Source organism: Bufo bufo, chromosome 2 (assembly GCF_905171765.1).
Source record: "Bufo bufo chromosome 2, aBufBuf1.1, whole genome shotgun sequence".
Taxonomy (NCBI): domain Eukaryota; kingdom Metazoa; phylum Chordata; class Amphibia; order Anura; family Bufonidae; genus Bufo; species Bufo bufo.
This window is the reverse complement of record NC_053390.1, coordinates 459,175,792-459,191,152: the sequence shown is the minus strand read 5'-3', so window position 1 is coordinate 459,191,152 and position 15,361 is coordinate 459,175,792. Positions and strand designations below refer to the sequence as shown.

Below are 15,361 nucleotides of genomic sequence, written 5' to 3'. Positions count from 1 at the left end.
TTTCATGAGACCTAAGAATCTTGTTTCTCACAGAGTGATATTCCATTAGGTGCTTTTTTGCAAACTCCAGACAAGCTTTTATGTGACCTTTTGAGGAGATCCTTCTTTCTGGCCACTCTGTCAAAAAATCCCAGATTGGTGGAGTGCTGCAATGATGGGTGACCTTTTGGAAGTTTATCCCTTCTGCACACAGGATCTTTGTAGCCGGCTCGAGTGACCATTGGGTTCTTGGGCTGGTTGTACTAAACTTCCTCTATTTAAGGCCTCATGCACACGGCCGTGTTCCGCGGCCGAGAGCGGTCCGTGGTAACCCGGCCGGGATTCCTTCTGACAGCAGGAGCGCACGGAGTCATTGGTTGCTATGACGCCGTGCGCTTCATGCCGCCGCTGCTGTACAGTGATACACTGGTATGATCTATACGAGTGTATCACTGTACAGCAGCGGCGGCATGAAGCGCACTGCCACATAGCAACCAATGACGCCGTGCGCTGCTGCTGTCAGAAGGAATCCCGGCCGGGTTACCACAGACCGCTCTCGGTCGCGGAACACGGCTGTGTGCTTGAGGCCTAAGAGTTATGGAGGCCACTGTGCTCTTGGTAACTTTCAGTTCAGAAGAACTTATTTGTACCCTTCTCCAGATCTGTGCCTCCACACAACCCTGTCTCTGAGCTCTACAGGCAGTTATTTCCTTTCAATGATGCAGATAACTTGAGATGAACATTATCAGCTGTAAGGCCTTTATACAGTCAGGGGTGTGTCTGTCCAAATCATATCTAATCAAATAAATTTACCACACCAATCAAGGTATAGAAACATCTCAAAGATTATCACGTGAAATGGGAGGCCCCCAGAGGTAAATTTCAAGCGTCAAAAGGGTCTGAATACTTGTCTATGCAAAGTTTTTTTGTTTGCTTTTTTAACAGTTTTTATTAAGTTTCCAAACATCGTAAGTAGCATCACAAATTAACTATGCATTTGATGTTAAAGACATAATCATACAATATGTAGTTCGTGAAATACTTTTAGAAGTTGAGCTATTTTTTTTTTTTTTTATAAATTAGCAAACATTTCTAAAATTTCTGTTTTCACATTATGGGTTACCGAGTGCAGATTGACAGGGGAAAACTAGAATTTTTTTGATTGAAGCACAAGGCTGCAACAGGACAAAATGTGATCCTGCAGAAATGGATAAAGGACGTCTAAGCATTTTGGTAAAGCAAAAATCATGAAATTTCCACTCCTTGGAAAGAGGAATCAAAATCTGGGTGGTTGGGGGAACATTTTGGTGAGCGACGGGACCGCCTGAAGGAAAAACTCAAACCGGCCGATGAGGGTGCGGGGTCCTCCACCTGTAAGGTTTCTATAACCGCTGTAATGAGATTGTCCTCCACGGTGGACAGTTTGGAAGACTGGTCCACAGGAGAGAAAGTCCGCATCTGACAACCTTTCCTCGGAACATGCTTCTTCCAATGAGGACAAGTCTGAGTGAGACTCACTGGGAGGTGGCGGAGAGGCAGAGAAAACAGGGGTCACAGACACCCTCCTGGGAGAGGGTGGCCTGGCCCGTGTAGCGGGACGGCCATGATGGGAATAAGCCCCAGGATCCCCAGAGTCGGACTGGTCAGAGGATGGCCTTGCGGACAAACGCCCCAGTAATTCTACAATGGCTTTTTTGGTATGGGAGAAGTCCTGTACCATCTTTGACAGGGAGCGTTCCCACTCCAGTTCTACCATGGGCTGGGCAGCAGGGGTCAGGGGCAGAGCCACTTGGCAGTGAAGCAGAGCGCAAAGAGCAGAGGGGATCTAACAGACCAGAGGAAAATTTTGTGTTAAAAGCAGCACAGGCAAAATGGCGCACAGAAGTCGCCACCTGCTTTGGGGCCTGGGGTCGGACGTAGTGTGTACCCTGTAGTGACAGGTAGGAGGATGAGGGGGTAGGTTAAACCTTGTAGGAAGGGAAGACAGAGCTTACCCGGTCTGTGACCCTCAATGTAGCTTGTCCAGAGGTGCTTTGAATGTAATAAAAAGGTCAACCACTTTAACCCATACATATGTTGGAAAAAGCAGAATAGGTGCTGTATAAACAGGACGAGGATTCTGAACACCATATTTCTCAATGCATTTACACCAGACAACTGGCATAAATATATTGACAATCTCTCATGCAGTTCTATGTCTCCTGCTGCCCTTTACATAATACATGATAAAACTGTCTGCCTGCAACCACGCTAGGGGGAGTCTAATGCATAGAAATGTATAAAGTTAAATTCAAACCAATGGAAGTGGAAAATACCTCTATGCAATGAGCTCTCCCTAGTGGTGGCTGCAGGAAAAAGCAGTCTTATATCGGGGAGCAGAAGAAGTGTCACCCCCACCACGGGCTGCATAGCATTGGGGTATCTGCCTTCTATGGTAAGTTTGCCACTGATAATAAGGAAGCCCTTCAGATTGCATTCAGTTTAAGGCTACTTTCACACTTGCGTTTGGGGTTCCGCTTGTGAGATCCGTTTGAGGGCTCTCACAAGCGGCCCCGAACTGATCGGTTCATCCCCAATGCATTCTGAATGGATAAGGATCCGTTCAGAATGCATCAGTTTGGCTCCGTTCCGCCTCCATTCCGCTCTGGAGGCGGACACCAAAACGCAGCTTGCAGCACTGGCCACCAATGAATATAATACTGGGGAGGGAGGGGGGCCGCACTGGCCACCAATGAATATAATACTGGGGAGGGAGGGGGGGCCGCACTGGCCACCAATGAATATAATACTGGGGAGGGAGGGGGGGGGGCGCCATACTGGCCACCAATGAATATAATACTGGGGAGGGAGGGGGGGGGGCCATACTGGCCACCAATGAATTTAAAACTGGAGAGGGACAGGGGTCTGGCCCCTGCTACCTGGCAGCACCTGATCTCTTACAGGGGGCTATGATACGCACAATTAACCCCTCAGGTGCGGCACCTGAGGGGTTAATTGTGCGGATCACAGCCCCCTGTAAGAGATCGTGTGCTGCCAGGCAGCAGGGGGCAGTTATGTACACAGTTATTTTAGTATATTCTAACTTGAAGCGTCCCCATCACCATGGGAACGCCTCTGTGTTAGAATATACTGTCGGATTTGAGTTTTCACGATGTGAAAACTCAGATCTGAAAAAGCAGTTATGCAGACGGATCCGTTCTGAACGGATGCAAGCGTTGGCATTATAGGTGCGGATCCGTCTTTGCAGATACCAGACGGATCCGTACCGAACGCAAGTGTGAAAGTAGCCTAAGGCTCTGGTCACATCAACACTGCCTCCTCAAAAAACAGTGTCTGATCTAGGGTTGAGCGATATACCGGTATCACGATATACCGCGGTATTAAAAAAACGGCGATATGGCGATATCGCCGTTTTGTAAATACCGCGGTATTTCGTGACGTCATAGGAGCGGTCATGTACGCTGACCGCTTCTAAATCTGCGGCCGCCCGCCCCAGCATGAACCGATACGGGACATTTGCAGAGTACTTCTACTCGTGCAAATGTCCCCGATACCTGCTGGCCGCTTGCGGCGGCGCTCTTAGCAGTTCGGCCGGCGTGGGGGAGGGAAGGAATTCTGTCACTCGCATTTCCTGCACCCGACCTCTGAGAGGACGCTGTGATCCGCGCAATTAACCCCTCAGGTGATCACAGCGTCCTCTCAGAGGTCGGGTGCCGGGAATGTGGGCAGTGCCCCCCTCCTCCCTCCCTCCCCAGTATTAATCATTGAGGCCACAGGGTCGTCCCCCCATCATTGGTGGCAGTGGGCCCCCCCTCCTCCCTCCCTCCGTTAAAAAGGAAAACCCCACTGTTTATTTTCCAAAAAAAAAAAAAAAAAAAAGATGGAACCTGACTGGCTGCTAACTAACTGACTGGCTGCTATTGGCAACTAAGTCAGTTTTCCTTTACACCACTTTTGATAAATACCCCCCTTCATTCCCTGCTTTCCTCCAAGGCTATGTATGTAGCATGTCCTCAGCTAGGTTAGCTCCTCCCTTATACATCACCTTTGACAGGCAGAACTTGCAGATAAATGAACCGCAAACAAACTTGCAGAATTGTTATAAAAACCTCACAGAATCTGTAATTGAGCCTCTGACGCAGATGTGAACACATCCCAATGCTCGGTTCACATCTGTGTTGGAGACACAGTTAGGAGAATCAGCCACAGATTCAGTCAATTTTGCTGCCAAAGACAGACCTGTCCTGATCAATATTTACCGTAATTCCTGAATAGTGTTCACCTACATGGACACAACATGAAAAAGTTAACTCTTACCTGAGGAAAGGGAGTAGCGGAATTCACATTGTCTTTGGGGGGACTCAGAGGCGCACTGTCTCCACCTGATCCAGGATTCGGTGGTTGGCAGAGCTTCCTAAGGAAACAAACACAATTAAGTGTTGGGACACAGCAAGACTGCTACACGGTATAAAATGTTAGGCACAGACTGGAAGATGCGCCCCAATCAGATGTGAACACTTGATTGTGGGAACACATATCTTGAAGCAGTACTATAAACGGGCCAATCATTGCAGCTATCAGTTTTCTAACATGTCTGATTCATGCTTCAGACTGGAAGAAAAGCTATGCAATGGTCAGTGCCTACAACGACAGCAGCTCTCCAGCTACAGGGAACATAATCCACTATCTAGATCCGTGCTCCAGGAACATAAACAAGCAGGCTAACCTGGCTGCAGTTCTGCTGCTGCTCTGTTCACGCCCCCAGCAGGGTCCTATGACTGCTGTGGCCAATCATAGGCCTCAGTGGTCACCTAGGCTTTAATGGAACTTGCCAGCTGTGACAATGTTCAAGCTGATGTGATTACCGAGGCCTGTGATTAGCTGCAGCAGCCAAGGGACCCAGGCGCTGCTTGGTCCCAAGGGGAGCGGAAGCAGCTAGTAATGGAGCAGTGGTGGGACCATGGGCAGGTGAGCCTGCTTTTTTTATGTTCAGGGGCACAGGTCCAGATAATAGGGGTGTCAGCTCCAAGTCTGGACAATCCCTTTAATTTCAGTCTAATGAAGAATTTTCTAAACATATAGCATAGAAAATAAACTGCAAAATAAATTCTGGAATTTCAGTGCACTCTTCTTAATACACTACTAGTGACTGCAAAGAAACTCCCATCTACTAAGCAGACCTAAATCTTAATAATAGCTGGAAGAATATTCAGGATTGTGTACCCCTGGAGAGCTCTGGCTCCGTACAAGAGAGTGTTCAGTCTTCCATTCTGCTTTAGTCTCTGTCACGTGAAATAAATGTGACTGGATTTTGGCTCACGGGAAAAGTGAGCAACCGTAAATTACAACTAAATTCTATAAATCGAACACCTGTTCAGAAAGAGACCTTAAATTACCAAAAGGGAGAATTAGCAGAACGCGTCCTGTTTGGAAAGGCTAGAAAACTACCACTCAGCACTTGTATGGTCAGTCAAAATGTCAATACAATGCATACAACTTGAAGAGTTTAGAAAGTTTGCCAAGTTATAGTGTGGTGTGCTGGGTCTGGCTGCAGAGACCCCTCATTTCAGTAATTGATGGAGCACAGAGACCCTCAAAGACCAAAACATCAAAACGTCTCCATAAGGGCCCTTTCACACTTGCGCTTTTCTTTTCCGGCATAGAGTTCCGTCGTCGGGGCTCTATGCCGGAAAAATCCTGATCAGGATTATCCCCATGCATTCTGAATGGAGAGAAATCCGTTCAGGATGCCTTAGGATGTCTTCAGTTCAGGACCGGAATGTTTTTTGGCCGGAGAAAATACCGCAGCATGCTGCGCTTTTTGCTCCGGTCAAAAATCCTGAACACTTTCCGCATCAACGGATCCGGAATAATAGCCCATTGAAATGTATTAGTCCGGATCCGTCCTAACATCTTCAGCTGTTACGACGCAGCGACGGATCCGGAAGTTGCGCCTGTGCCAGGAAGTAGGAAGGGCTTGGCTGGCGCGAAAACTTCCACTAGACAGCCCGCGCGTGAGAAGACAGGGCGTGAAAGAAGCTCCTGGAGGTGAGTATTGTGTGTGTTTGTCCATTGCATATTTTATTTTGTAAAACGAACTAGAAATTTTCGGATAAGAAATCATTTACATACCGGATACGCTCATCAGTACACGACGGATCCGCTGTTTCGATGGATCCGTACGACGGATCCATCGAAACAGCACTTGATGTTGGCTTCAGGATTTCCGGATCAGTATCTTACCAAAAAAGCCAGAAAGACGCATCGGAAAGAAAAAACTATGCGTTCTTACGCGTTTTTCTGGATCCGGCGTGTAATTCCGGCAAATGGAGTACACGACGGATCCGGACAACGCAAGTGTGAAAGAGCCCTAACATGTCAAACATTTTTCTGAAATGACAATGTCCATTCACACGTCCTTATGAATGGGTCGGCATCTGTTTCACAATCTTGCGGAACGGTTGCGGACCCATTCATTTCAATGGAGCAGCAAAAGATGCAGACAGCACAGTGTGCTATCCGCAGTTCTGATCCGCAGTCCCGCAAAAAAGATAGAGCATGTCCTATTCTTGTCCGCAGCCATGGACAAGAATAGGCATTTCTATCACATGGCTGGTGTCCATGTTTTGCAGATCTGCAATTTGCAGACCGCAAAACACTAGCGGACGTGTGAATGGGCCCTTACAGTGCAGCCATCTTTCCCAAACGAAAATGCCATAAAAATGTATATTTACGCGAATTTCCATAGGGAGAGTGCATACTATAAAGGACACCTGCTGCTGACATGCACCTCCGTTCTCCTGCTGTGTGCCCACAAACCAGCCATGGAATGCATTCAGAGGACTCCTGGAGAAGTCCTCTGCTTTTTAGGCACATAGAGGTGAAAAGGATGTAAGAATCTACATAAAATGACTGATCTTTAGTCTGTGGCAGGTGGTCTACACATATTTGAGTACTTCGGAGGGCTTGGGGGAGGTGACAGATTCCCTTTAAATCGAAGCGAATAAAAAACAAAACTACATATAAAGCCTCATTCACACCTTAGTGTTCCACGTATGTGTGCAGACCCTTCACGGAGGCATTACTGACCACCTTTTCACGGATTTGAACACAGACGCGTGAATGAGGCTTGAAACAGATAATACGCGAGTGCTGGATCTAAAAATATAGAATTTACCGGACAAGAATCCTTTTCAGCAGCTGCTGGTCTCCTTCAGAGTAACCAGGCCAGTCCTTCTGCACCTCCTTATACAGACAGTCTTTCAAGGTGCAAGTGCAGTCTTTGGCACTCAGAATCGCTACCTAATAGAAAAAAAAACAAAAAGAACCACAAGATTAAGAAAAGCAGGTATTTTTTTTTTAGCTGTGCACCAACTTTTCTGTGTATATATAATAAATAACTCTCTTAAAAGGATTTAATCAATGTAAATTTCAGCAAATTTTAGTGCAGATTTTTACTGTAGTAAATTTTTATACCTGTGTTTTTTTTTTTCATCTGACCGTATCAGTTTTGGTGCAAAGTTTGTGGGGTTAAAAAAAATAAGATGTATGTATGTATGTATGTATGTATGTATGTATGTATGTATGTATGTATGTATATATACACACATATACACACACATACACACACACTTATATAGACACACCTTAATTGATCTATATAGTTATGTAAATTTCAGGTAGTTTTAGTGCAGAAATTTAGTTTTCTGTACGAATATATAACATGTTTCTATTATAAATCTCTATATAAATTGCAGCTAGTTTTAGTGCAGATTTTTACTGTAGTAAAATTTCTGTACCAGTGCATCCTGCTTACGCTGAGCACTGATTAGTGAGGTACATCACTGATTGTTTTTGTGCTTAGTGTTTTGTACCAGAGCAACATTTAGGCTACTTTCACACTTGCGTTCAGAGCAGATCCGTCTGCTGTCTGCACAGACGGATCCGCTCCTATAATGCAGACGTTTGGATCCGTTCAGAACGGATCCGTCTGCATTATAGTTTAGAAAAAATTCTAACTGTGAAAGTAGCTTCAGACGGATCCGTCCAGACTTTCAATGTAAAGTCAATTGGGGACGGATCCGTTTGAAAATTGAGCCATATTGTGTCAACTTCAAACGGATCCGTCCCCATTGACTTACATTGTAAGTCTGGACGGATCAGTTTGCCTCCGCACAGCCAGGCGGACACCCGAACGCTGCAAGCAGCGTTCGGGTGTCCGCTTGCTGAGCGGAGCGGAGGCTGAACGCTGCCAGACTGATGCATTCTAAGCGGATCCACTCAGAATGCATTGGGGCAGTACGGATGCGTTCGGGGCCTCTTGTGAGAGCTTCAAACGGAGCCCCGAACGCTAGTGTGAAAGTAGCCTTACCTAGTGGAGCCACAGCAAGCAAGGGAAAGATCCAAAATATGTCCAGAATGTGGGGATACAAAAAGACACTATAACTGTGAAATCTGCCCTGAAAAACCTGGCCTGTGCAGAAAGGATTGCTTCAAAATGTACCACTCACCCATGGATTATTCATTTTTTATCCTTCACACGTCCTGTAATTTTATCTTATTTCTCTCTGCTATAGTACACTCATCTTACATATTCACTTTTCACCATCCACTACGTATTCACTTCTGGAAAACAACTATGGAGTCAGAATGCTCACTGCACAACTCTAGAAATTTCTTGAAAGGTATAGTCTCCAAGACCGATCACTTCTGAGGTGTTTCCACTGTAGGGGAACACCAGGGTCTGTTCAAATGTGAATTAACAATCACAAAACGTTAACTTCGGTAGATGTGAATAACTCACCAAGTGTGACTGTTAACTCTACTACATCTGTAAATCTTTTCTACTACATATGGGGTGTTCAGGAAAAAAAAATGGGTAAAAGTGTATGTTAAAAAAATCTGTGACCCCTTGTGAAAATGAAATATTTGGTTCTATAGCTAATTTTCACAAAAGTTTTGATGAAAAGCCTTTGGGGTCAAAACACCCACTACACCCTGCAAACATTTCCTTGAGGTGAGTAATTTTCCAAAATGGGTCACTTCTTGGAGGGGCTATTTTTTCTATTTCAAATTGGAGTTTCAGCAATTATCAGTCAGTCAATGTTATATAAAATCACCAAATTAGGCCTCAAGTGTGGATGTTGCACTTTCACTTCAGGACCCTACCATATATCCAGACAACAGATTAAGGCGACATGTGGGGTGTTTCTATGATCGGTAAATACAGTATTATATTAAGAGCTGACTTTCCACAGTGGCACAAATTGGGCACAACATATCGGGCATTAAAATGGCAGAAATTTGTAATTTTCATTTTTCACCAGCAACTACACATTTATTTTTTGGGAAACACCAGCGAGTTAAAAATGTTCGCTACCCCATCAATAAATTCCTCGAGGGGTGGAGTTTCTAAAACATTTCTTAAGGGTTTCCAGTGTTTGGGTACCTCAGGATCTCTTCAAAACACAAAATGACACCCTAAAAACATTCAAGCAAAATCTGGCCTCCAAAAGCCATATGGAGCTCCTTCCCTTATGGCATTTACTGCGTGGTGAAACCAGCAAAAAATTCTTAGGGCTGTTTCACACGAGTGGATGCCGTGCGTGGCATCCGCTGCGTGAATGAGAGCCAAGACCTGCTGCGGACAGCAGAAGCATGGAGAATTAACATGATTGCCTCTCTGTGATCTTTTTACTACAAAATCACAATGCGATAAAGTGGTCACTGATTTTGTAGTAAAAAGGTCAGGGTCAGAGAGGCAAAGAGCATTATCAATCATGTTAATGCTCTGTGCTTCTGCTGTCCACAGGAGGTCTTGGCTCTCATTCACGCAGCGGATGTCACGCACAGCATGCACTCATGTGAAAAAGCCCTTATACCATGGGTCAGTACGATTATGGCAAGAGCAAATATGTAGTGATTTGTTTTTTTTTACTACTTTTTCACAATAATATCACATCCCTTTAAAAAATATATATATTGTTTACATTGCAGCATTGTAAGAGCTATAACTCGTTCTATTTTCCATACTTGTAGACTTATGCGGGCTTGTGTCAACAGGATGAAAATGTATTTTTATTTCATTTGTACCATTTTGGGGTATATAGGACTTACTGATTCTTGTTTAAAGTGGACCTTTCATCAGTCCAAACATTGTAAGATAACTATCAGACTGTGTAGAGCGGCGCCCCGGGATCTCACTGCACTTACTATTATTCCAGTCACCACTACTTATACTGGGAGGAGTCTGCCCCGTTTCTCCCTGGGCGTTCCTTCTCCCTGGCTGTAGCGCTGTCCAACCAGATTCGGACAATCTGTAGCTTTTACTGATTCCATTTTGGGGTATGCAAGACTTTTTGATAATTTTTTTTATTAAATTTTTTTTAAGAAGTGAAGCAATGAAAAAAAGGTGAAGGGGCCATTTTGACTATATTCTCCAATACGCTGTTCACGATATAAATATTTTTAGATTTTAATAGTACAGATGTTTTTTTACCAGAAAAGTTTAAGAAATGAATAATGCCCACCATATCCTTCAATGCCAGTCGAAGAGTATTGTGACAAATACCACACCTCGTTACCGCTTGAAGTCGCGCTCACGAGACGCGGTATGGTCACGGGTTACCAAAAACGTGACTTTACACCCTCCAAAAGGAGCAGGTAAGGCCTGCTTGGTACAGTTTACACACACACCTCCTGTCCACGCGGGCACAGAGAGGCAACAAGGTGAGAGAACCTTTTCACTGCCGCAGTGAAAACAGCGCTGTCTCAGCCCGGGTATCTGCCACCAGCTTCTCGTTTGATGTAAGCCCGGTTCGCTAACGGGATTATATAGGGTGAGAAACCAACCCGGGGTAGCTTATAACTAGGCCGAAACACGGACTTGGGGATTCGTGATCGAGATACAAGATTAAATTATATATTTAATCGCCTTAAGGGCACACTAGATATAAACAATATACACAGAATATATACAGTGGTCTGAGTTTAAAGATACAGGTTATATGGGTACAACAGGGTTAAGCAGAGTAAAAGTCAGTTACTGGGTAAGATGAAAGTTCCTTTGGGTTGTGGTGTGTTCTTTGCTGTAGTCATATGAAGGGCAGTGATCTCAGCTAGCTCCTAGGTCCCCCTAAACACATTACACGATGTGACCCTTCTTCAGAGAAAAGACACGCCCGCTTCCTGGCACAAGCCTTTTAACCTGTAGTCGGCACCTCCCCTCCCGATCTCTGCTGGGCTGGCTGCAAATGACCCACAAAACCCTTTAAGGTTCATAGCTCCAGTCCAGAAGGTCACAGGGAGATGGTTCTGGGACCAACGGATCCGCCTGGGTTCAGGCTACAAGTAGAGTCCAAATATGGTACTGTTAGTTGGTTTCTGTGGGGAGATATGTACAGTCAGGTCCATAAATATTGGGACATCAACACAATTCTAACATTTTGAGCTCTATACACCACCACAATGAATTTGAAATGAAATGAACAAGATGTGCTTTAACTGCAGACTGTCAGCTTTAATTTGTGGGTATTTACATCAAATCAGATGAACTGTGTAGGAATTACAACAGTTTGCATATGTGCCTCCCACTTGTTAAGGGACCAGAAGTAATGGGACAATTGGCTTCTCAGCTGTTCCATGGCCAGGTGTGTGTTATTCCCTCATTATCCCAATTACAATGACCAGATAAAAGGTCCAGAGTTCATTTCAAGTGTGCTATTTGTATTTGGAATCTGTTGCTGTCAACTCTCAAGATGAGATCCAAAGAGCTGTCACTATCAGTGAAGCAAGCCATCATTAGGCTGAAAAATACCAAAAACCCATCAGAGATAGCAGAAAACATTAGGCGTTGCCAAAACAACTGTTTGGAACATTCTTAAAAAGAATGAACGCACCGGTGAGCTCAGCAACACCAAAAGACTCGGAAGACCACCGAAAACAACTGGTGGATGACCGAAGAATTCTTTCCCTGGTGAAGAAAACACCCTTCACAACAGTTGGCCAGATCAAGAACACTCTCCAGGAGGTAGGTGTATGTGTGTCAAAGTTATCAAGAGAAGACTTCACCAGAGTGAATACAGAGGGTTCACCACAAGATCTTAACCATTGGTGAGCCTCAAAAACAGGGAGGCCAGATTAGAGTTTGCCAAACTACATCTAAAAAGCCTTCACAGTTCTGGAACAACATCCTATGGACAGATGAGACCAAGATCAACTTGTTCCAGAGTGATAGGAAGAGAAGAGTATGGAGAAGGAAAGGAACTGCTCATGATCCTAAGCATACCACCTCATCAGTGAAGCATGGTGGTGGTAGTGTCATGGCGTGGGCATGTATGGCTGCCAATGGAACTGGTTCTCTTGTATTTATTGATGATGTGACTGCTGACAAAAGCAGCAGGATGAATTCTGAAGAGTTTCGGGCAATATTATCTGCTCATATTCAGCTAAATGCTTCAGAACTTATTGGACGGCGCTTCACATTGCAGATGGACAATGACCCAAAGCATACTGCAAAAGCAACCAAAGAGTTTAAGGGAAATAAGTGGAAAGTTATGCAATGGCCAAGTCAATCACTTGACCTGAATCCGATTGAGCATGCATTTCACTTGCTGAAGACAAAACTGAAGGGAAAATGCCCCAAGAACAAGCAGGAACTGAAGACAGTTGCAGTAGAGGCCTGGCAGAGCATCACCAGGGAGGAAACCCAGCGTCTGGTTATGTCTATGCGTTTCAGACTTCAGGCTGTAATTGACTGCAAAGGATTTGCAACAAAGTATTAAAAAGTGAAAGTTTGATTTAGGATTATTATTCTGTCCCATTACTTTTTGTCCCTTAACAAGTGGGAGGCACATATGCAAACTGTTGTAATTCCGACACCGTTCAACTGATTTGGATATAAATACCCTTAAATTAAAGTTGACAGTCTGCAGTTAAAGCACATATAGCTCGTTTCATTTCAAATCCATTGTGGTGGTGTATAGAGCCAAAAATTTTAGAATTGTGTTGATGTCCCAATATTTATGGATCCGACTGTATATCTCCCTTCCCTGGCATCCCACTAGCAAACCAAGAACATGTACACGTTCCTCGTGGCCACTGGGACATAAATATGTATCCGGTTTGCACCTGCGATGGCCGGGCGATTCATAATTCCTTATGAAATGTAGGTGCCAACATGTCTGGGAGGTAGCATTGATCCTGGCAAGGGCTGATACCTACTGCTGGGGGTTTCTCCTGCAGGGGTCGGGCTGTCTGACTGGAGGTGTGAAATGTAACAATAGGTGGCCTGCTAGGAGTTTTCTACTAACTGGCTTCGGCTTTGAAGCAGGGCCCCCTCTGTGGAGCTTGATTTCCTCTGCCATCTTTCAGCAAATGGTGGGTGTGAGGACATGGCTGACAGTGAATATGAATCCATATTCCTCACAAGTATTTTTATTTTTTAAGAGGGCAGTAGTGTTGTGCGTGTATCCAACATGTAATATTCGAGATAACCAAGTGTTACAATTGTGGAGGCCTTTGTACTAGCAAGCCCATTCAAAGCAACACAGGATGGCTTGCTGGTCAATTTGTGGAACTTCCTGCGCCACCAAAGAGCAGTATACATGGCTTGGTGCAGAAGTGACCTTATTGGATTAGGGACTGATGCTCACAAAAAAAAAAAAGAAGAAGACAGACAATCATGTTTTTGGATGCCTATCATTGTTACAGACATCCAGGAGAGGGGGATAATCAGAAGAGAGGGGCGTACTGCAAATGCATATAGACAGACCTTTGGACCCATTGCAATACATTATATCTGATGAAGCGTGGTTCAATTTAACCAAGTGAACTAATTTACAGAATAGGCCACTTCATGATCTGAAAGTCTGCAATTGGTGAGCAGCAATGGGTGCGTGGATAGTGGCCCTAATATGTGAGCAGAGCCATGTACATGGCCACATGCTAGCAATGGTATCCACAGTTAACTGACCACGAGTGCCAGTACAGTTTCTTTCAGCATGATAATGTAATTTGCCCTACATGGCACGTGTCCCTGTGCAGACTTCTAAGAAGAATGCACGGTGTGAAAGTGGAGTTACTGAACATGGCACAACTTTGTAGAGCTGCTGGTGGAAACCACTTGCAGCATCTCCTGTAATGGGCAACGATATCACGCTTCTATTATTCTGTACAATCCACACAAGGGAAACAGGGTTTTGTTTTTCATGGCCCACCCTGTATAAACCTGACCGTGTATTTTCCTACAACTCAATATCAATGGCCAAACGCAGAAAACATCACTAGTTCGTTCCTGGTAAGGATGACCAATCAAAAATTCCTTCAGATGCCCCAACCCTCCACCAAAAATATGAGCGGCAGTAGAGTTGGAAGACAGCAACTTTGAGAAAAATGACATGCCCGGTAATGGAGCTGCTTTTAGGTCACCTTAAAGAGGCCGTCCCATAATTGACATAAGGTTGCACTGGGTATCGAATTATCAATAACCAATCGATACTTTTGTACCGGTATTGATTTGATACTGGGATTTGCCTCTTACCAATACTAGGCTGCGCAGCCTAGTATCAGAGAACATGGAGCGTGCTGCTCTCAGCGCGTGCCATGTCCCCTCAGCAGCACAGGGGAACAGTGTCTCTCTCTCTCTCTCTCTCTCTCCCTCCCCGCTGCTGCCAGCAATAAGGCACCCATTAATACGGATAAAGGAGGCGGGTGCCGGCTGCAGAATCACATAGCTGGCACCCGGCCTCTATGACAGGGAACTGCGATCAGCGGCAGTTAACCCCTCAGGTGCCGCACAAAGCACAGGGCAGCAGGGAGAGTGTAAGATCCTATTCACCCTGATAGAGCTCCATTAGGGTGAATAGGACAAGCGTTCTAGCCCCTAAGGGGGAAAATAGTTATTGAAGAGGACCTTTCATCAGAAAATAGTGTTAAATTCTTATACGACCTTATGTGGCTGCTCTCACTGATGTCTGGACACTTTTTTTTCCAAATGGACCCCCCGTTCGGCCACTACGATCTCCGTTAGTTTTGTCGCCTTATATGCAAATGAGGCGACAAAGTTATAGTAGGCGCTCTCTAAGTTCTGGTGGGCGCGGTTAGTCATATAAGAATTTAACACACTATTTTCTGATGAAAGGTCCTTTTTAAATAAAAAGTAAAAAAAACACCCCAAAATGTTAAGTATAAATCTCCCCCTTTCCCAATTTTACATATAAAATATATAAGCAATGAATAAACAAACATATTACATATCGCCACATCCAAAGAGTCCAAACTATTAAAATATAAAAAAATATCTCCAAAGAGGTGAACGCCGTAACAGGAAAAATAAATACTGCGCAATTCGCCATTTTATTGTCACCATGTCCCCCCAAAAAAT

The 15,361-nt window shown here is 44.7% G+C and overlaps 1 protein-coding gene across 1 annotated transcript in view; it reads right to left on the bottom strand.

The window, feature by feature from the left end:
• ELL (elongation factor for RNA polymerase II) overlaps positions 1-15,361 on the bottom strand; it is a 101,182-nt gene that overhangs the window by 14,616 nt on the left and 71,205 nt on the right. The window contains exons 6-7 of the mRNA XM_040417637.1: positions 7,157-7,281; positions 4,297-4,393 (exon numbers count right to left, since the gene is read on the bottom strand). Coding sequence (XP_040273571.1) covers positions 4,297-4,393; positions 7,157-7,281 — 222 coding nt within the window. The remainder of the gene's footprint in view (positions 1-4,296; positions 4,394-7,156; positions 7,282-15,361) is intronic.